Raw genomic sequence first — 21,318 nt, forward strand, 5'->3', positions numbered from 1 at the left:
CTTTTTATTGTTATGTGAACATCTACATCCCTTCTACAGACAGCTGATCAGTTCTACATAGGAACTGACAGCTACACAAATACAACTTAATATAAAACAAACAAACAAACAAAAAAACCCCCACACATTCAGAGGCCTAAAAGGCAAAACAGAAAAATTTGACTTACTGTCAGTTAAATCAAGTTGTGCTGCTTTTTCGTTTAGTTAATACAGATGGTACATGAGACAGAACTCTCCAGGGAATAAATGTTGTGCATGGAAAATCAAGTTTGTAACAAAAAATTAAGATTCTAAGTGACAGGCAAGCTGAATCCAAGATTTATGAAATATTTAAAAAATGGAGTGCAATTCCTCAGAGGTATAAAAGTGTAGACAGCTGTACCCAACAGATACAGCTCAAAACTGGAAAAGATTTAAACAAATGAGGTAACTTCTTTTACTTCAGAAGTAAACCAATGAAAACTCTACTAGTTTATTTTAATTAAATTCAAACTTCAACTGATCTTCTTTGTGACGGGAAGGACAATTCATTCTTCAGGTTCTCTATCATATTGTTTCACTGCTGATCTTGTAATTCTCAAAAGAAAATATCTGAATACTTTTTCTGTCTTTCTTATTGAACTATCAAAAGAAGAAAATGTGTAGTGCATCAATAGTCAACTTCATTAAATGCTTAAATTATGTATATAGAAACATTTCATTGACTTCCACAGGCCTGACTACAGAATACGCAACCCCCTACTTTTCTTTCCGAGTACATAGGTCAAAGTTACTCTCCTGTACTAGCTAGACTGGAAGAACTATATTCACTAAAACATAACCTGCAATGGTAGTGGTGAGGAGGGGGAAGACACTGTCCTAGGTACAATTAGTTTCAAGATCTGGAGTTACACAGCAATGTACTGTGTATCATATACATCAACATACAGTAAGCTATATACTCAAATTTACCTCAGAGTAACCTTAAAATAACTAGGATATTAGCTATAGAGAAATACCTGCAACTCACTTTATAAGCATTTTTCACATTTTGTCCCATAATTAAGCATGAAAATTATCAAGCAAAAATACCTTAAAGATAAAATAGGTTAATTTTTAGATTTTTATCATAATTGTGTGTTGACATAGCTAACCACCATTCATACATTAAATTTTGCTCTTTTAAATAAAGCACTGCAGTTATAAAACACAGATCAAGTAATGTAACATGCTGTTTCAATCTGCTCAGCAGAATTAACATGTTTCCTAACACAACAGTTTGAATCACAAAGCAAATACTGTATACTCAAAGAAAGGCTTATTAGTTCTGTTAAAAAGAAGTCAGCACAATACATCCCTGTATTTACTGCTGAAGAGCATAGAAGTAAATTGAAAGTTGGTCATCATAATTTAGTCCACGAAGGCTGACTGGAACTGAACAGTCACTCTGAAAATTAGTATCAAGCCTTTTTCTTCTTCTCTTTGAGCAATCCCAGCTGGATAAATACAGGAAAATTCTTCTACAAATAGTTATTTGTCAGAAATCTAATATATAGGGTTGAAACCGTCACAGAAAAAATACGGATTCTAATCTCTGTTCTCATAGGTCGAGCCATTATAAACACACACAAAAACAACTCTAGCTGATTGTACAGTTGCCCTGTTTCTGGTATTCAAATGCCTGTTGCTGGGAACACATACAGGTAGAAACAGTGGATAATGAGAGGATTAGATGGACAATGATACATCAGAAATAACACATAATCAAATCGGAAAAAACTTACCCATCTAATGCAACAAATAACCTCTTCAGAGTAAAGCACATGTCCAGCACTAATCACAAAAGGCTGTCTACAAGAACTGTAGCTTTTTTGAATTCATTTTCTATTTATTGGTATGTGTTGGCACAAAGTTTGTGGAACTGAACTAATACCCCATTTGAAGAGTACAGTACATGCAACAAGGCTATGTGTGTGACAATGACCACACGTCACGTCAAAAATAACCCACCACTAAAATGTTTACTTGTATGGGTAGAGAGAAAAACGTCATGGTTAAACTGGTGTACTGCAGCAAAAACTGTGCTCATGACCCGGGATTGGCTCAGCCTTCTGTCCTTCCGAGGTTGGTAAAATTAATACCCAGCTCACTGGGGAGGCAATATGTAGCCTGCATAATTAACTTGAAAACTGCCCAGAGAGTGCCCTGAGCACTATGGGGCGGTATATAACCAGTACAGTACGCTTTGCAAAAAACCTGCTCAAATACAACTTAATATGTATAACAGCAAAGAAAAATTCCAAATGAATTATAACTGGAGCCCTGTGTTGGCATTTGCCAAAATACACAAGGGAAACAAGAAGGTAAAGGGGCATATAAGGACATGTGAGCCCTTCTCCTACACTTATACCGTCATATACTCCCATCTCTTTACAATGCCCAACCTTCCTGTGATGAGCAGGGAGTTTGAAATATGTACCACTCAGCTGATCTGAGCATGAACAGAAGCTTCATGTCATTAAGGACTCAAACTAACAAACAACCGCAGGCAACTAAATCCAGCAAATCAGGGAAACTATTTTGAATTTAAATTGGATTCCATTTCTTCATGGCTTACCAGTTCAACTTTATTAAGCACATTCCCAGTTCTATATACAGTACTGCCCTTCCTAATTCTGCTGGCATGTCCTTAAAATAAGGTTATATATGGGGAACGATATAGATGAAAGCCTTGAGAGGCAAATACGTATGGGAATCAAAGGTCACATAGCGTGTATAAGTATTTTAAAAATATTTTATTTTATATTATTTCTATGCCACTTTTCTCCTAATTAAGAGACCAAAGGCAGCTCACAGGTCAGTAAAAATCTCCAGGACTTTTTAAAAATTCAGTTGCTCAAATAGCAATGCCTAGGGATCCAAGTCTCTCTTCTCCTATTCCATTTCTACCCAAGCAGTGTACTGTATTCATTTTCTTTTATTAATTGTGCTAACTGTTTGAACTGGTAATCAATATAGTATTAACTGCAAGTTTAATATAAGCAAGCCAGTTTGGGTAACAGTTTCACAAAAATCGTTTCTGAAAACCTCACCTTCTTTCTATTTGCTATAAACTTCTCTAGAATTTTTTGTTAACTCTACCATTGAGATTTTTCTGGTTGAAGAGGAATTATTTTTAGTCTATTAATTCCTTAAATTTTCAGCTACTGGTTCATTTTGTTACTATTTATAACCTAAATACTTTAGGTTATAAATAAATAAATGGTGCAGTGGTTAAAACGCTGTATTGCAGCTAAAACTGTGCTCACGACCTGGGGTTCAAATCCCAGGTAGCCGGCTCAAGGTTGACTCAGCCTTCTATCCTTCCGAGGTCGGTAAAATGAGTACCCAGCTTGCTAGGGGGGGGGCAATGTGTAGCCTGTATAATTAAAAATTGTAAACCGCCCGGAGAGTGCTTGTAGCGCTATGGGGCGGTATATAAGTCCAATAAATAAATAAATAAATATTTATATGAGAACATGTTACAAATGGATTGGCAAAAAACAGATAACTGAGTTGTTGTAATTTGTGATAAAACTGATCTGGATATTGTTCAACACCATGTTTCAATTATGAATAAATGTGACTAGTCTGCGTAACATTTTTCTCCATTACTGCTAAAAAAAATTGATAATAACTATAAGCTTACTATGAAATACTCTAATTTTAAAGTTGAAAATTTTAAGATAATTTTCCTACTTCGTCATCAATTAAAATATTATATCACAAATCTAAAACAAATTCATCCACTGAAAAATGATAATACTGAAAATTCATTAATAAATAGAAGTTTTGTTTTCTGCATGGAAAGGCACAGCAATTGCAGTATCAGCACTATGTCCTTTAACATTGCTAATATGCTAAATATGTTATTTATCACTGCTGTCCTAAAACTGAATTACCTGCATTAAAATATACCCAAAAGCCTGCATTTAGAATCTTGCTTTTACAAGACTTTTCTATTGTCACCAGCAACATACTATGGACTTCACTTATTCTTTTTGAGATTCATTCTAATTTTTCCTTCATCCATCTTCTTTTAAGACAAGTGACTGGAGACTGGAGAAGAGCCAGGATTTTGCAAAAACATATTTTCTGTATATCTTACTCTATGTATATCAATTAAAAACTAAAACACATAACCATACAAGCTCAAATCTTATTGCAGAGCAAGTCATAATTATAGTACATTCCTTGGCATATCTACTCAGAAGTAGATCAATGCTATATATCCTCTCAAGTAAATGAATATTTACTTCATGGATTGCTGCCTTGTTGTGGCAAAGGGGCTTGAGTAATTCAGAGAAGCTGTGGGCTATGCCGTGCAGGGACACCCAAGATGGACAGGTTATAGTGAAGAGTTCTGACTAAATGCAATCCACCTGGAGTAGGAACTGGCAAGCCACTCCAGTATCTTTGCCAAGAATGCCCCATGATCAGAAACAAAAGGCTAAAAGATATGACGCTAGAAGATGGGACCCTCAGGTAGGAAGGCATCCAACATGCTACTGAGGAAGAGCGGAGAACAAGTACAAGTAGCTCCAGAGCTAATGAAGTGGTTGGGCCAAAGCCGAAAGGACGCTCAGCTATGGACGTGCCTGGAAGTGAAAGGAAAGTCCGATGCTGTAAAGAAAAATACTGCATAGGAACCTGGAATGTAAGATCTATGAACCTTGGTAAGCTGGATGTGGTCAAACAGGAGATGGCAAGAATAAACATTGACATCCTGGGCGTCAGTGAACTAAAATGGACAGGAATGGGCGAATTCAATTCAGATGATTATCATATCTACTATTGTGGACAAGAATCCTGTAGAAGGAATGGAGTAGCCCTCATAGTCAACAAAAGAGTGGGAAAAGCTGTAATGGGATATAATCTCAAAAATGATAGAATGATATCAATACGAATCCAAGGCAAACCTTTCAACATCACAGTAATCCAAGTTTATGCACCAACCACCAATGCTGAGAAGACTGAAATTGACCAATTTTATGAAGATTTACAACACCTTCTGGAACTGATACCAAGAGCCTCGTGGCGCATTGGTTAAAACGCTGTACTGCTGCTAAAAAAACCTGTGCTCACGACCTGGGGTTCAAATCCCAGGTAGCCGGCTCAAGGTTGACTCAGCCTTCCATCCTTCCGAGGTCGGTAAAATGAGTACCCAGCTTGCTGGGGGGGCAATGTGTAGCCTGTATAATTAAAATTGTAAACCGCCCGGAGAGTGCTTGTAGCGCTATGGGGCGGTATATAAGTCCAATAAATAAATAAATAAATAAATACCAAAGAAAGATGTTCTTCTCATTCTAGGGGATTGGAATGCTAAAGTCATGAGTCAAGAGATAAAAGGAACAACAGGAAAGTTTGGCCTGGGAGTTCAAAATGAAGCAGGGCAACGGCTAACAGAGTTTTGTCAAGAGAACAAGCTGGTCATCACAAACACTCTTTTCCAACAGCTCAAGAGGAGACTCTATACATGGAAATCACCAGATGGGCAATACCGAAATCAGGTAGATTATATTCTCTGCAGCCAAAGATGGAGAAGCTCTATACAGTCAGCAAAAACAAGACCTGGAGCTGATTGTGGCTCTGATCATCAGCTTCTCATAGCAAAATTCAAGCTTAAACTGAAGAGAGCAGGAAAAGCCACTGGACTAGTCAGGTATAATCTAAACCCAATCCCTGATGAATACACAGTGGAAGTGAAGAACAGATTTAAGGAACTCGATTTGGTGGACAGAGTGCCTGAAGAACTTTGGATAGAGGCTCATGACATTGTACAGGAGGCAGCAACAAAAACCATCCCAAAGGAAAGGAAATGCAAGAAAGCAAAGTGACTGTCCAACGAGGCCTTACAAATACCAGAGAAGAGAAGGGAAACAAAATGAAAGGGAGATAGGGAAAGTTACAGAAAATTGTATGCAGACTTCCAAAGAATAGCAAGGAGAGACAAGAGGGCCTTCTTAAATGAACAATGCAAAGAAACAGAGGAAAATAATAGAAAAGGGAAAAACCAGAGATCTGTTCAAGAAAATTGGAGATGTAAAAGGAACATTTCTGCAAAGACAGACATGATAAAGGACAAAAATGGGAGGGACCTAGCAGAAGCAGAAGACATAAAGAAGAGGTGGCAAGAATACACAGAGAAATTATACCAGAAAAATCCGGATATCCCGGACAACCCAGATAATGTGGTTGCTGGCCCTGAGCCAGACATCCTGGAGAGTGAAGTCAAGTGGGCCTTAGAAAGCTTGTCTAACAACAAGGCCAGTGGAGGTGATGGCATTCCAGCTCAACTATTTCAAATCTTAAAAGATGACGCTGTTAAGATGGTACACTCAATATAGCAGCAAGTTTGGAAAACTCAGCAGTGGCCAGAGGACTGGAAAATATCGGTCTACATCCCAATCCCAAAGACGGGCAGTGCCAAAGAATGCTCCAACTACCGTAGAATTGCACTCATTTCACACGCTAGCAAGATTATGCACAAAAATCCTACAAGGTTGTCTTCAGCAGTATGAGGACCAAGAACTCCCAGAAGTACAAACTGGATTTCAAAGGGGCAGAGGAACTAGAGACCAAATTGCTGACATGCACTGGATTACGGAGAAAGCCAGAGAGTTCCAGAAAAAACATCTACTTCCTTGACTATGCAAAAGCCTTTGACTGTGTGGACCACAGCAAACTATGGCAAGTCCTTAAAGAAATGGGAGTGCCTGACCACCTTATCTATCTCCTATATGTGGGACAGGAAGCAACAGTTAAAACTGGATATGGAACAACTGATTGGTTCAAAATTGGGAAAGGGGTACGACAAGACTTTATATTGTCTCCCTGATTGTTTAACTTATATGCAGAATACATCACGCGAAAGGCTGGACTGGAGGAATCCCAAGCCGGAATTAAGATTGCCGGAAGAAACATCAACAACCTCCGATTTGCAGATAATACCACTCTGATGGCAGAAAGTGAGGAGGAATTAAGGAACCTTGTAGTGAGGGTGAAAGAGGAGAGTGCAAAAAATGGTCTGACGCTCAACATCAAAAAAACAAAGATCATGGCCACTGGTCCCATCACTTCCTGGCAAATAGAAAGGGAAGATATGGAGGCAGTGACAGATTTTACTTTCTTGGGCTCCATGATCACTGCAGATGGAGACAGCAGCCACGAAATTAAAAGACGCCTGCTTCTTGGGACAAAAGCGATGACAAACCTTGACAGCATCTTAAAAAGCAGAGACATCATCATGCCAACAAAAGTCCGAATAGTCAAAGCTATGGTTTTTCCTGTAGTGACGTATGGAAGTGAGAGCTGGACCATAAAGAAAGCTGACTGTCGAAGAATTGATGCTTTTGAACTGTGGTGTTGGAGGAGGCTCTTGAGAGTTCCCTGGACTGCAAGAAGAACAAACCTATCAATTCTAAAGGAAATCAATCCTGAGTGCTCACTGGAAGGACAGATCCTGAAGCTGAGGCTCCAATACTTTGGCCATCTTATGAGAAGAGAAGAATCCTTGGAAAAGACCTTGATATTAAGAAAGTGTGAAGCCAAGAGGAGAAGGGGACGACCGAGGATGAGATGGTTGGACAGTGTCATCGAAGCAACCAACATGAATTTGACCCAACTCTGGGGGGCAGTGGAGGATAGGAGGGCCTGGCATGCTCTGGTCCATGGGGTCACGAAGAGTCGGACACGACTGAACGACTAAATGAAACTAAACAAAATGAATATAAGACTAGGATTACTAGGGGCTGAGGTAGCTAACTTTAAAAGTCCTCTTGTAATCACTCAGTTTATGTACAGTACTGTTTTTCTTTACACATGGTAATAGACTTCTTTACACACAACAGTATTTACAAAAGATCTGTATGCGTGTTTTCTCAAAACTAAAAAGCCCACTTGAGAGCACCTTTATTTTCACTTCCAATTCTTTTTCCAATTGCCACTGAACTAGATTTCCCTATATCTCATCTATTTTGGGTCCTTTTCCCTTCCGCATGCCTGATGGACCTCAATGAAGTAAAATTTGAAAACCATTCAAGAAACACTGGTAAACAGATTTCAAGTTTGAAGCCCAACATTTTAGCTTTCTCTGGGGTTAACTTGTACATTGTCAAAGACTAGCAATACTTTGTGGTTTTTATGTTGTTTTGTATCTTTATACAGTATTTTAAAAACCAGTGTTATATAACAAGCATTTCACCCTCCTTTGCTTTCCAAACCAGCAAAGTGAACAAGGTGACTGCATGTAACCTTGCTTTGTTTTCCACAAAGCAACATACAACTGTGCCTCTGAAGCGCAGTCCATTTATCTGAAGGAAAGTAAATGCAAATACTGTACTCTGATATGTGATTTTGTATGATATTCTTTTCCACAGCATTTATCGCACTCAGTTTTGTTACGTAAAATGAAAACCAAGGCTACAAAGAAAACAGAGAAATATTTTTGACGTTGGTGGTTCCACAGCTTCTTCTCTACATACAAAGAAAGCTAGTGCTTTTGAACAACTAACTGATTATATATTCCCACTTTGCTACTTGCTTGCGAGTATATAACAACAACAACAACAACAACAACATTAGGTAAATTCTAATTTATGGCAACTCTTTCCAGGGTTTTCTAGGTAGAGAATACTCATAAGCGGTTTACCATTTCCTTCTTCTGGGGGCATCCTGGGGCTGCAGCTTGCCCAAGGCCACGCAGGCTGTCTCTTCTGGGGCGCACAGTGGGGAATTGCACTGTCAACCTCTGGCTCTGCAGCTAGATATCTAAACCACTGAGTTATCCAGCCACCTCAAGTGCATTATTACAGAGGGAGCAGCGAATTCTTCTGCATTTCTTAAATTTAGATGAATAATTTCAACTGTAGCTGTATTCATGTGAAACTGGATTGTAATCATTGCTTTGCTTTTTGCTTTATATACCACCCCATAGTACTTAAAGCTTTCTCTGGGTGGTGTATAATTTAATTATGCAGGTTCCACATTCCCCTGCCCCCAGTACTCACTTTACCAACTTCTGAAGGATGGAAGGTTGAGCCAACCTTGAGCAGGCTACCTGAGCCCAGGATCAAATTCAGGCTGTGAGCAGAGTCTTGACTGCCTTATGGCAGTTTAACTGCTGCACCAATTATCTGCTGTTTCCAGGGAAATCAAAACCACAAGGCTCTTGTTCTCTTAAAGCATCTGTAAGCAATGATTGAAAGTGCTGATTTCTGAGAGAAGGGTTTTCTAAAATGATTTTCAGAAGTGAGGCAAATAAACTATAACACAGAATTTTAATCCATGGGATAACTGCACTGTTTTGTTTCAATAAAATGTCACAGTTAACTCTGGGTTTTGGAAGACAAACAAGAATTGGTACATAGACTCTAAAGCTCATAGAATGGCAAAACAGAAACTTGACTGTGGAGCTTTGGTGAATTATCTGATAGCCTGTTCCTCGAGGGAAGAAAAAAATATCTGCAGCTAAAAATTAGTATAGGAAGGTGTGGTCCAAACTTTCTCCTTGACATCTAGTCTTCTGTATACATGTAGCTTAGATGTTAATTTTTTGTTTATAAAACAGAGAAACATTCTGTCATATGTAGTCTATAATGATATAAACCAGATTTAGGATTATCAATGATAAGTAGAATTTGGATACATTTATGGATATGAATTTACTGAACACAAACCTATACTTCCTTAGCAACCTAGCTTGTTTTCTCTTGACCAACTAAGTATGTGCCATTCTCTGGCTTGGGTCTCAGTACATCTAACTGGCAGAACAATAAAGAATATTTTCTCTTTGTTTCAGGCAATAATAGGATTGGTTCAACATAAACAAATGTCAGCCTTTTTTCAGAAAGTGAAGAACATTTTGAAAATGCAAAGCAACATGGCTTTCTGACATTTTAGGTATGAAATAATTTTATGTACAGGAACTGGGTTATTAAATGCTTTGCCTTACAGAGTTAGGAACGGCTAGGAATCCTCTATCCTAAATCATGTGGATTCCTTCTACTTAAAGCAAATGCCTGGTAAAAACTATTTTTCTCAGACTAAGAGTGCTTTGGCAGCTGTCATCCATTGAAAATTATTATCTGCTTTTCTCTATTATAAGCAGGTGCCCATTGTGACTACACATTATAAATAGAGTGCATTTCAATTTATTTTTTTCTCTGATGTGATATTTTCAGTATATCCACTTACAGAAATACCTCCGACATGAATGAGCATGATGAAGAGTGTGAACCATATTTCTCTGGAATAATTTGTTTTTGCACAGAAGCAGGTATGTGGTATAATTAAGCAGGGATGTCAGTGAACAAGGCAGGGATTTAAACAGGTGCATCTTAATTGTCCATAACCACTAAGATTCACCAACAAGAAAATGATCCTCTGGACTAATGCATGAATGAAAAAGGCTATGCATATTTACAAGAGCCACAGCTGTCAATTCCTAATGATAGCTGAATCAAAAACACTGAGCTGTAACTAATTACTGTAAGAAAGGGAAAACAGGAGGAGGGTAATCCAACTCTGGAATGGTAGAAACACAGTCTTCTGTTAGCTTATTCAGAGCACATCAATATATCACATTATTTCAGCTTGGGCCGCTTCCTCCTGCTGAGGTTCCATTCCATCCCACTTCCTTGTTTTCATCAGGGAAGGAAGTTACAAGGCTCTTTCCTCATGTATGGCAGATGCCTTTGCCAGCTCCACATCATGACATCTGGTGCCCAAGAGAAAACTCAATGCTCAGAAGCAGCACGTGATGTAGCAGTTGGCACTAGGTATTACAATAATGTATGTGTAAAATCGTTACACAGATTAGTCAGATATTGTAACACAGGGCTGGGCAACTCTAGCAGGCCTGGGGACAAAATTTTCACACCCAGCACCTACCCATGGGCTTCACCATGCCTGGAATTGGCAAAAACAAATCTTTCAAACAGACAAATCAAACTGGAAGTGACAAGATGTCTACTTCAACTTTCAATCTTTGTGAAAATCAGGGGTCTGCGATCCTCCCCTGCTACATAAATCACTGTATGTTCAGTACTAGGAGATACATTGCTTTTGAAAAATGTTTTTTTTTCCTAGAATAGGAAGGACATCAGGGTGAAGGAAGGCTGCTGCTCTCAAAAATGGCATTAGGGCACCACATCTGATAGGCCAGTGCTTGGAGATGTTACTGTTTTGGACTATAGCTTCTAGAATCCAGTTTGTGCCTTGTGCAACTATTCGTGGAGGGTCACTCTTTGAATTCTGATGAATAACAGGGGAAACTGTGTTATGTACATCCTGCTGGTAGGAGGAAACATTACTTTGTCGGCATCCTGCTGATAAGTGGTGATTGGTCTTCATATCTGTGAACAGAGGAAAAAATAGCGTACTGCTTGCAGCAGCTGCTAATAATGGATGATAGAAAAATGTGCCTGGCTTCACGGCACAGCACCAAAATTAAACAGAAGTCCTTACTGTGTGATGTTTCCAGGCTGCACCAAACCCAAAACCAACCAAATTAAAACAAAACAAAATAGGAATAAAAACATGCTGTAGTATGTCTGTCGCACATAAGTATCAATAGAGATTGTATAAGAGGATTTATTTTAAAACCCCTCAGTGTCCCATCAAGATGCACTTCAATTAGCAAAGATCATGCCTCCAACACTCAACAGTTTCTTTCCAGTGAAAGCGGAGCTTGCACAGCAAATGAACAAATGCCATCTAAAAGGGAGCATCTGGTCAGCTGCATTACTCTCTTCACCCCCAGATAGGGACCTGGCAGAACTGTGCCTGCAGAGCAATTAACTGGCAAGGGGTTCACAGTCTGTTTGGCTCCCACTCAACAGGGCTTTGTCAACAGGAAGGTTAATAACGGAAACTTAGAAGCGACCAGGTGATTTCAGGAATTGTGCATGCAGTGGATACTGAGGTGTCTTGAAAAGAGTATGGAAGGGAGAGGAAAGAATATTTCTCAACATTTTGTCAAAGGTGATGCAGCTTTTCAAAAACAAAAAGACTAGTGATTATAAAGGAAATGGTAGACCTCTGAGAGTAGAAGAAACAGCCCACACATGAAAAAGTATGTGAAAAACTGGGGAGTTACGTGTGTTCCAGCTATCACTTTCCTTGGCTAGAAGTCTAAAAGCTCTCTGTAACTTGAGGGACTACCTCTTCAAAAAAAATGCATTAACGTTGCTTAATGGTTCCCCATTTCACCAAATCTTTGAAGCATGTTTTTTCCCACTCAGGAGAGTGAAGAAAATACCGTACACCCAGAATCCCAATGAGCTTGCAACCGTAAACATTTGAAGACGAGTGATTTGCACAGGACTGTGAAAAAGACAAATGTGTGTCTGTTGGACTGAGACAGTTTGGATATTTATTTATTGGATTTCTATCCCACCCATCTAGACCAAAGGTCTACTCGTGGTCTACAAATTTAAAAACAATAAAACCAGAAAAATATACTATAAATCCAAGGTGCCAAAAGTATAAGAAACTAAGTTATGGCAGGAGGGAAAGCCTGCCCAAATAGCCAGGTTTTAAGTTTGTTCCTGAAAACACTCAGAGAAGGAGCCAGGCGGATCTCCAGTGGCAAGTTGTTCCAAAGGTGAGGGACCACTGCCGAGAAGGCCTGGTTTGTGTATAGGCTTCCGGCAGTTGGTCTGATTGCAGCTGTGTGTTCTGCTCCAAGCACATGGTGCTGGGGGAAGGGCTACTGCTGATAGGAAATGAGTCGCTGATTTAGTTGGAGAAGAAGCTAGCAACCACAACACCTACAGTACAGCTGCACTCAGAGTCCCTGCAAATTCCTAAACAGGATGAATGAACAGGGGGATTTTGTGTGGGTGCTTAACAAGAGTTTGCAAGGGAGGCCAGAAATGTGTTTCAGCACTGACATCGGATGAACAGGACAGATACTGAAGAAGCATTTGCAGTACCTGTAGCATGTTTGTTCTCCTCTCAGAGGATGTAGAAATCTACACATGCAAGGTCAACTAGCTTGTACCGGTTGCTCCTGGTGAGCCAAAGTACAGCAACTTGAGGCCTGCCTTTCTATACTTTGGCTCACCAGGGAAAATGAATCATTTCTGAACAGAGCTGGAAGAGCGAAAGAGGGAGGTTGTCTCTAGGAAAGGAGGAGAATACCAAATGAAAGTAGAAAGCATTTGGAGGGATGTGACACCGATAAGAAAGTAGCCATGGAGGATTCTGTAGATGGAAGGATTCCAACCACCTTCCAAAGGAGGAAAAGACATGTGTTGGCAACAGGTGACCCATTCTGAGGGGGAAGAGGCAGCAGTTTGTGGGCCTGACTAGATGTCTCAGGATGTGTGTTGTCTCCCTGGAACAAAAATGCAGGACATGACAGACTCATCAAGACTGTTGACCATCATCCCTTCTTTCTCTCTGATGTAGGAAGAAAATGCCAGGCAGGACTTTCAATGTATTACAGATGCCTATAAGGCTCTGTATAGAAAGGTGAAAAGCCTGGAGAACTGCTGTTGTTTTTTCCCCTCATTTTTTCCTGTTAAAGGTCATGGCCCTGGAACAGATGCTGCAATAATGGAAATGAACAACTCATGCAGATGGTGTTATTGGGAAAGCTTTAGCTGCTTAGACCACGATCTGCATTTTCACAGGAAGGGATTCCTGAAAAGTTATGGCTGGCATTTTATAGGATTTGGGAAGAATGTGTTTGCTGCAGGGGACAGAAAGGTAAATTATGTACTAGAAACTGGGATGTTGGAACAGGATGGGAAGAGACAATAAAGAAGCAGTTGGTGGGTATGACTCATAGTTTCAGATATCTCTACCAGTTTACAGAGCAGGAGAAACAAACAAGATGAGCTTGAACTCTTTACACAGGAAGGCTTATATGATAAAACAGGTATTATGGAAACTTAGAGGTATGATACTCACAACTAGGTTAAAAGGAATTAATTGACTAAAAAGGAAGATCAAAGGAGTAACTTTGGATGTAAAGGATGTATACAACTGCAAGATGGCCCATAAACTGAAATAGAGAACATTAGCGGAGGCCATTTGGAAAAAAAAAATAGAGAAGAAAGAAACAACTGTGACACTACTGTGCGGGATCCCCTAGCCATACTGAAGATTTGGATTATACCCTCTTAGTTCAGATTCAAGGAGGAGAGATGTAACAGCACTGGAATACAACTACCTGCTATCTGTTAAAAGTCCACTTTAGGTAAAAAGGTCAAACAAATTCTTCGATCGCTTTGCCAACAACTTTGTCTTTCAGAAAGTGGAAAAGCAACAGTAGGATTAACTATTCTGCACCCAGTTCTTAATAATAAGGAAGAACTGGTCAACAAGATGTAAATAATGTGAACTTCAGGTGGACATGACCAAGCCCTCTTAGACTTTGTTACACTGAAGAAAGGGAAAGATTATAATGTACTCTTTGGATTTTATGAACGCTGATTTCTATGAAATTAAGGAAATAATGGATGAGATATCAGGATCAAAAATCCTGAAAGACAAGGGAATGCACAAAATATGGGAGTGTCTCAAAGGTGAGATGCTGAAGGAGCAATCACAAAAAATCCTACAAGTTGGAGCTACTACATAAGGTACTTTCAGATGAGCTAAGATTTACAGTATAGGAGGCATGACCAAGGAGGTGAAAAGAGGAGCAAACCACCAAGGAAGAATATACATAAGCCAGTGCTTGTAGAGAAAAATTCAGAAGGACTAAGAAGCTCAGAGTGAGTTTACACTGGCAGGAGAATATAACCAAAAAGGGCTTTTGTCCCCCCCCCCCCATGCCTGGAACAAGAAAAACAAGGAAGTGACAGGTCTGCTGCTTGGAGATGGTGGAGAAATGCTAACGGGTGATAGAGAGAAGGCAGAATTACTGAAGACTTACTTTGTTGTCTCTTCTCCAAAAGATAATAATGCTCATCCTAGTGAAAACAGACTAACTGAATCTGGATGCCCAGGTTTTGGCAGTGGCCAGGAGCACATTTGCACAACTGAAACTAGTGCACCAACTATGACTATTCCTAGAGAGTTCTGATCTAGCCATAGTGACACATGCCTTAGTTACATCTTGACTGGATTACTGTAATATGCTCTACATGGGGCTGCCTCTGGAAAGTGTCTGGAAACTTCAGTGGGTTCAAGATGTGGCAACCAGATTGCTGACTGGAGCTGGTGAAAAGTATCACATACCCCACCTCCTTACAGCAGTTCCACTGGCTGCCGATCTGTTTCTGGGCACAATTCAAAGTGCTGGTTCTAACCTATAAAGCCCTAAACAGCTTGCGTCCAAGCTATCTCAAAGATTGTGTCTCCCATTATGAGCCTGCTCAGGTTAAGACCATTAGGAGAGGCCTTTCTTTCAGCCCGACCACCTTCATAGGTGTGTTGCACGGGGACACAGGAGAGGGCCTTCTCTGTTTCTGGTCCCAGACTTTGGAATAGGTGGCCAGGCTGGTGCCATCTTTGCTTTCCTTCTGCAAGCAGGCAAAGGCCTTTTTCCTCTTCAGTCAAGCTTTCCCTCAGTAACTGGCTGCATCAGTGTTGTTTTTAAATGCATTGTTACGTGAAACTGCTTTGAATGTGTTTTTAGTATTGCTTGTGTTTACCATTTCTAGAGTGGCTTTTGTTTGATCCCTTTTAGTATTTGTATACTTACGTTTTTAGCTTTAAATACGGTCTCTTTAAATTATGTAAGCCATCCTGGGTCTTTTTTAAGGAGAAATGTGGGGTGAAAATAAAGAAGCAAATAAACAAATAAAGGTAAGAACAAGTGGTCTGCTGCCAAGATAAATAAAGAGGTGGTATGGGAAAACCTATCTGCATTAAATGAAGTCAAATCAGCAGGACCAGATGAGCTCTATCCAAAGGTGAGGGTATGCGGAAGATGTTCACAAATTTGTAGATGATTCCAACTGGTAGTTTAATACTTTAGGAGACATACTCAAGGTTATCTCAACAAATTAGAAAACTAGGCACGAACAACAACATTAGTTTCAACAGGGAGAAATGTGAAGGTGCCACAAAGCAGTGGATTGAAATTACAAGAAGGAGATTCTAACTAAACAACAGAAGGAATTTCTTAACAGTTAAGAGCTATATGACAATGGAATGAACTATGTTAGAAGGCAGTGGACATCCGTTTATTGAAGGTTTTTTAACAGAAGTTGGATGTGGTCTTTTATCAGGGAAGCTTTAGTTGTGGCTCTGCTACTTCTTGTTGACCCTTAGGGTTTTTTCCAGCTCTATAATTCTATGAGATCAGGGAGGTTAAAAAAAAAAACTACAGTTATGCCTCTCTTTGACAGTTGCCAGAATTATGTTATTGTCGCTCAGAAAAGACTTGCAAGTGAATCTTGGAAAAGATGAAACACAGATAAGAGATATATCTCAGTGGGACATGTGTTGTCTTTTTTAAAAGCCATAACACCTATCTTCTCTTGAATGGAAAACTAGGTTCTTACCATAAGTAATTTCACAGACCTTGCTGATAAAGGGATCACTTTTCTTCTTGAAATCCATTTCAACACTTTTTTTTTCTGCTGAAGAGAAAACACCTGAGTTTTCTGATTAAATGTCATCCTCAATTTTGTCATACAGGAAACCAAAGCAAGAAGCATCTGCTCTTTCATTGCTAGAATTCCATACAGGTATTTCTTCACAGAAATAGTAAAGACGTAAGAACCATTCATCTCCCTCCTAGGTTGACTGGTGTGTCACTTTCTTTTGTACATTTTCTTGACATCTGTAGAAGTCATCTGCAGCCAAACTGAGTTCTAACCAACAAGCTGCTGCTGAGCCATAATAGAAAAAAAACTTGTTCTGTCTTGTTTCATGAGAAATGCCAAACCCCAAATGAAATACTACCTGCACAAATCCTGAACAGAATAAAGGAACTGTGGATAACAGTTGCCTGGTACACATGGGGTTCCGGTTTTTATTTTATTTTTTTATTGAAGTCATTTTTCTGCAGTGCACAGTAATTCAATTTCATTCATATTTCTCACTGATGCCTACAAAAATGTAGCCTAAGGGTGAAGTCTTGATATATTACAAAAAGTGGCAAGGCATATTTGAGACCCAAAGACTGTTGCACAACACTGACAATAAATCTGATGAAGACTATGTAGGCTGTAGGTATGCACATGAACTAATGTGCACGCACATGTATGCGCCTATTTAATATACCCACTTCTGTAAACCATGGTCATTTTCACACAGAGAGCTCCTGGGCTACCTGTCAAAATGCACTGCACACTGGATTGAATATGTATGGATAGTACAAAATTCTTCCAGATAGTCAGAATAGGCATAAAATAGATAGCATCCACTCTTTCGTGGATTTTTCCTAGTATGATGGTAGGAAGAAGCCACAGGAAAAACAGGCTTATTTAAAATTGTACATATGTGCTATTTGAACCCCTTGTAGAATTCCATAAGTTAGACCAAGCAATTGCCCAAGAAAACCTTCATCTGGGAACATCCAATGTTGCATGTGTACTATTACACAACAGGATCTTGCCCACTTATTGTGAAAACTACGATGTACCAAAAGAAAAACAAATTCCTTCCATTGAGAAATATCTCTATTCATATTTACGTTCCAATAACAATATCAAATTTGCTAATTCCAGTTTTTCTGCTGCAGTAGTTCTTAGAAATGGTTCTGTTCAAGTAAAGTGATCATAAAGTCACAGAAGAAACACCAAGTGAGACTTAAATGCTCCCCCTTTGGTTTCTTTCATATATGTTCCTGTTTGAAACATCAGTTTTTAATCTTCTCTCTTGAGTGGGAATCTCAATTAGTACTTTCTGTGATCTGGCTCCATGTACCAAGCTGCAGGGGTGGGATCCCCATGAGATTTTTGATGGACAAATGTGTCACACTTCACTCATGTTTCTAAAGTCAACTTGTACCTCTTATTTTTGTCTTTATCCACATATATTTTCCACAAATACCTCAATATGTATACACATTTGTAAGCATTTTTCAAAATCTACATTTTGCAAACTATGTTTTCTAGGATGATGCTTTTTAGCTGTTTATTTTCATTTTATGCATTTTTTTCATATTTTAAGTGCAAATATTCACCTCCATGTGCATTTCACTTCATGTATGGATTCATCTAATGTGAATTTTAACAGATTCCTACAAAAATGCTAATTCAAAAAACTGCCCACCCAAATCTCTAGAGACACTTCTATTACTATTTCTTACCGACCTGTGAGTTATAACTCTCTGCTGAAAGACATCAGTGTGTGATTCACCTCTCTACTACTGTGAAACCTAACCAGTCTCTACACAAATTCACCTTTGGAATACAGCTCAATTCTTAATCCCAACTGCCAGTGAAAAAGCTGTAGGCACAGCAAAGTTGTGTAACTTTACCCATGTATAAACTAAAGGACAAATTGGAAGATGGCTGTTCAAAATGAGGTAGATTTGTCAGTGAATAAAGTGACTGATCACCAAAAGGAGAAACAGTTGCTAACTGTGAAAAATAAGATTAAAATAAAGGCACAAGTGGACACCTCCAACGTTTAGGAGATGACAGGACTCAGAGGATCAGCAGGTAACAGAGATAATTAAAAATGGTCAAAAAAGAGAGGAAAAAATAGCAGTCTCCATCATTCAATTCCCTGAGGGAAATAACATGGAAACCTTCATTAACTATACCTATACAATTGCTAGCATATAATAGAGACAAGGTCCAAAATGATGGCATGGGATAACAGCTGAGATATAGAAATACTTTCTAAACAGCAAGGCAGGCTGGATGGCACTGCACATGGAAGAGTTCCAAATATGCACCTTAATCCAAGATCAAAAGCTTAGTTAGGGCTTTTTATGTCTCTAGTCCAAGACTACATATGCCACGCTCTAGCTCTTCATGCAAAGTGTCTGTTTGAAAAAGCTACACCTTTGGCTTGAAGTCTACTACAGTGGGGTCTCAACTTACGAACGGTTCTACATACGAACTTTTCGACTTACGAACCGCTCTCATAGGAATATATGGACTCGATTTGCGAACTTAGATTGGAGTTACGAACTCTTTTCTTTCCTTTTTTAAAAGGAAAGAAAAGAGTTAGGTTAAAAGGAAAAAAAGAAAAAAATATCCCCCTCTAGTGGCAGAAGGTGGAATAGCAGCTTCCCATTAGTTTCTATGGATGGAAAAGAGCAGATACGGATTAAATGGTTTTCAATGCATTCCTATGGGAAATGCAGATTCGACTTACGAACTTTTCGACCTGAGAACCACCTTCCAATATGGATTAAGTTCGTAAGTCGAGACCCCACTGTACCAGGGTGGATATGATTTAAATCAAAGTGACTTAAATCATGATTTAAAATACAATTTCATTTTTTAAACATGGGGTTTTTTGCTATTTAAATTAAAATGATTTTTTTAATTTTAAATCATGATTTAAATCGTAATTTCTTCATCATCTTCATCACTGAACTGCAGAGCTGGAAGGGACCTATGGATCATCAGGTCCTGTCCCTGTCAGGGAGGCACGGTGGGGAATCAAACTCCCAACCTCTGACTCTGCAGCCAGAGACCTAAACCACTGAGCATCCATCAATTTAATTTTTAAAAAATCTCTGATGTTTATCCACCCTGCTCTCACAGCAAGAAAAATTTGAGAGGGCATTCTGATATGAGTGGATGTCCTTCAGTACTGTGCCACAGTCTGATAACTGTTCGAAATAATTTCACCTTAATGTACTGCAAATACACATTAGCATTTTTGGGTTGCTTAGAATTTGTTTCCTGGATGAACTGTACTTAAAAGGTTACAGGCAGTAATCACTAAATAATTTTGCATTGTATAAGCTATATTTATATAATTATCTACTTGTGTTTTTATACCTCCTCTATTATGTTATATTTTGCAGTGGCCTGTGGTGATAATTAATAAACCTTTTCATCATATTCATTAGCAGCATGCTGGTGACAAACCATAGTGGCTAGTAGAAAATACGGTAGTAATACTTCTAAGCTGTAGTAATATTTCTTGCAAAGACTTGCAAAGAGAGGAAGAAGATACACATCCTCTCCTTTTTCCACTGTTTTCAGAAGGAAGTGGAAAGTATGTTTCAAGGACCTGGTCTTACAAGCCAAGATAGCTCTCTCCAGTTCAAATTTTGGGTGCTCCTCCAAGGTAGATTCTCTGAGCCCTCAATGTTTACTACAAATCCTGTTTCAAGTGAAATCTGCCACTAGCGCTACCAAATCATTTCTGTACACAATTTTAAAATATAGTTTGAAAACTAATCTCTGAATTACAACTGAAAATCAAAATGGAAATCTTTCTGGAGGCTAAGTTTACACTTCATGAATGATAGCTCTCTGGTGTCAAGGTGAAATCTATAATGTTGAAATCTTTATGACAGCATAAAATCTCAAGCACAACAGTACCTCATTCATATGTTGCAACTCTTCAGCGAACTGAGTCACTTCTCTGAAAAGCAGGGATACTGTGAAGTTCCTTAAAGTGCTGCATCGGCCAAGCAAAACAAGGGCATGGGATATAGAATCCTGCATCTGAAACTGATTAAAAATTAGAGTAAGCTTCATCTTATTATTTTTTTTAAAAAAAAAGCTTTTAAAAAAGTAAAAGTGTGGAATGTTCAAAGGACATTAAAAACATAAGCAAGTAGAGATGGAACAAGCAAGCTAATACAAAGTAAGTTTGTGAAATGCAATATAACAACAGAATTATAGAATCATGTAATCATTTAGTTGGAAGGGGCCTATAAGGCCATCACGTCCAACCCCTGTTCAATGCAGGAATCCAAATCAAATTAGATCTGACATATGGTGGTCTAATTTTCTCTGGAATGCCTCCAACATTGGGGCACTCGCGTCCTCCAGAGGGAATTGGTGTACCAATTGTTGCAATGCTCTAACAGTTAAAAAGTTTCTCCTGATATTCAACCAAAATCTGGCTTCCTGTAGCTTGAGTCCATTATTATGCGTCCTGCATTCTGAGACAACTGAGTCCAGATCCTGCCCTTCCTCTGTATAACTACCTCTCAAATATCTCATATCTCCCCTCAGTCTTCTTATCTCAAGGCTAAACATGCCCATTTCTTTCAGTCTTTCCACACAGGGCTTGGTTTCCAGTCCCCTCATCATCTTTGTTGCCCTCCTTTGAACTTGGTCACAGTGCTTTAGATGAGGCCTAATCAGTTCTAGAGGGGGACTAGTACTTCACAGGATTTTGAGACTATACTTCTGTTAATGCATCCTAAAATCACATTTGCTTTTTTTTTTTTTTTGCAGCCACATCACACTG

General features: G+C 39.0%; 1 protein-coding gene across 4 annotated transcripts in view; it reads right to left on the reverse strand.

The window, feature by feature from the left end:
- Positions 1-21,318, reverse strand: part of MEI4 (meiotic double-stranded break formation protein 4) — a 108,411-nt gene that overhangs the window by 20,872 nt on the left and 66,221 nt on the right. For 3 of the 4 annotated variants that reach the window (XM_020806167.3, XM_020806166.3, XM_072999397.2), the window contains exon 4: positions 20,439-20,570. The exons of the other annotated variant lie outside the window; for it this stretch is intronic. In XM_020806167.3, coding sequence (XP_020661826.3) covers positions 20,439-20,570 — 132 coding nt within the window. The remainder of the gene's footprint in view (positions 1-20,438; positions 20,571-21,318) is intronic. 4 annotated transcript variants of the gene reach the window in all.

The sequence above is a fragment of the Pogona vitticeps genome, chromosome 1 (genome assembly GCF_051106095.1).
Source record: "Pogona vitticeps strain Pit_001003342236 chromosome 1, PviZW2.1, whole genome shotgun sequence".
NCBI lineage: Eukaryota > Metazoa > Chordata > Lepidosauria > Squamata > Agamidae > Pogona > Pogona vitticeps.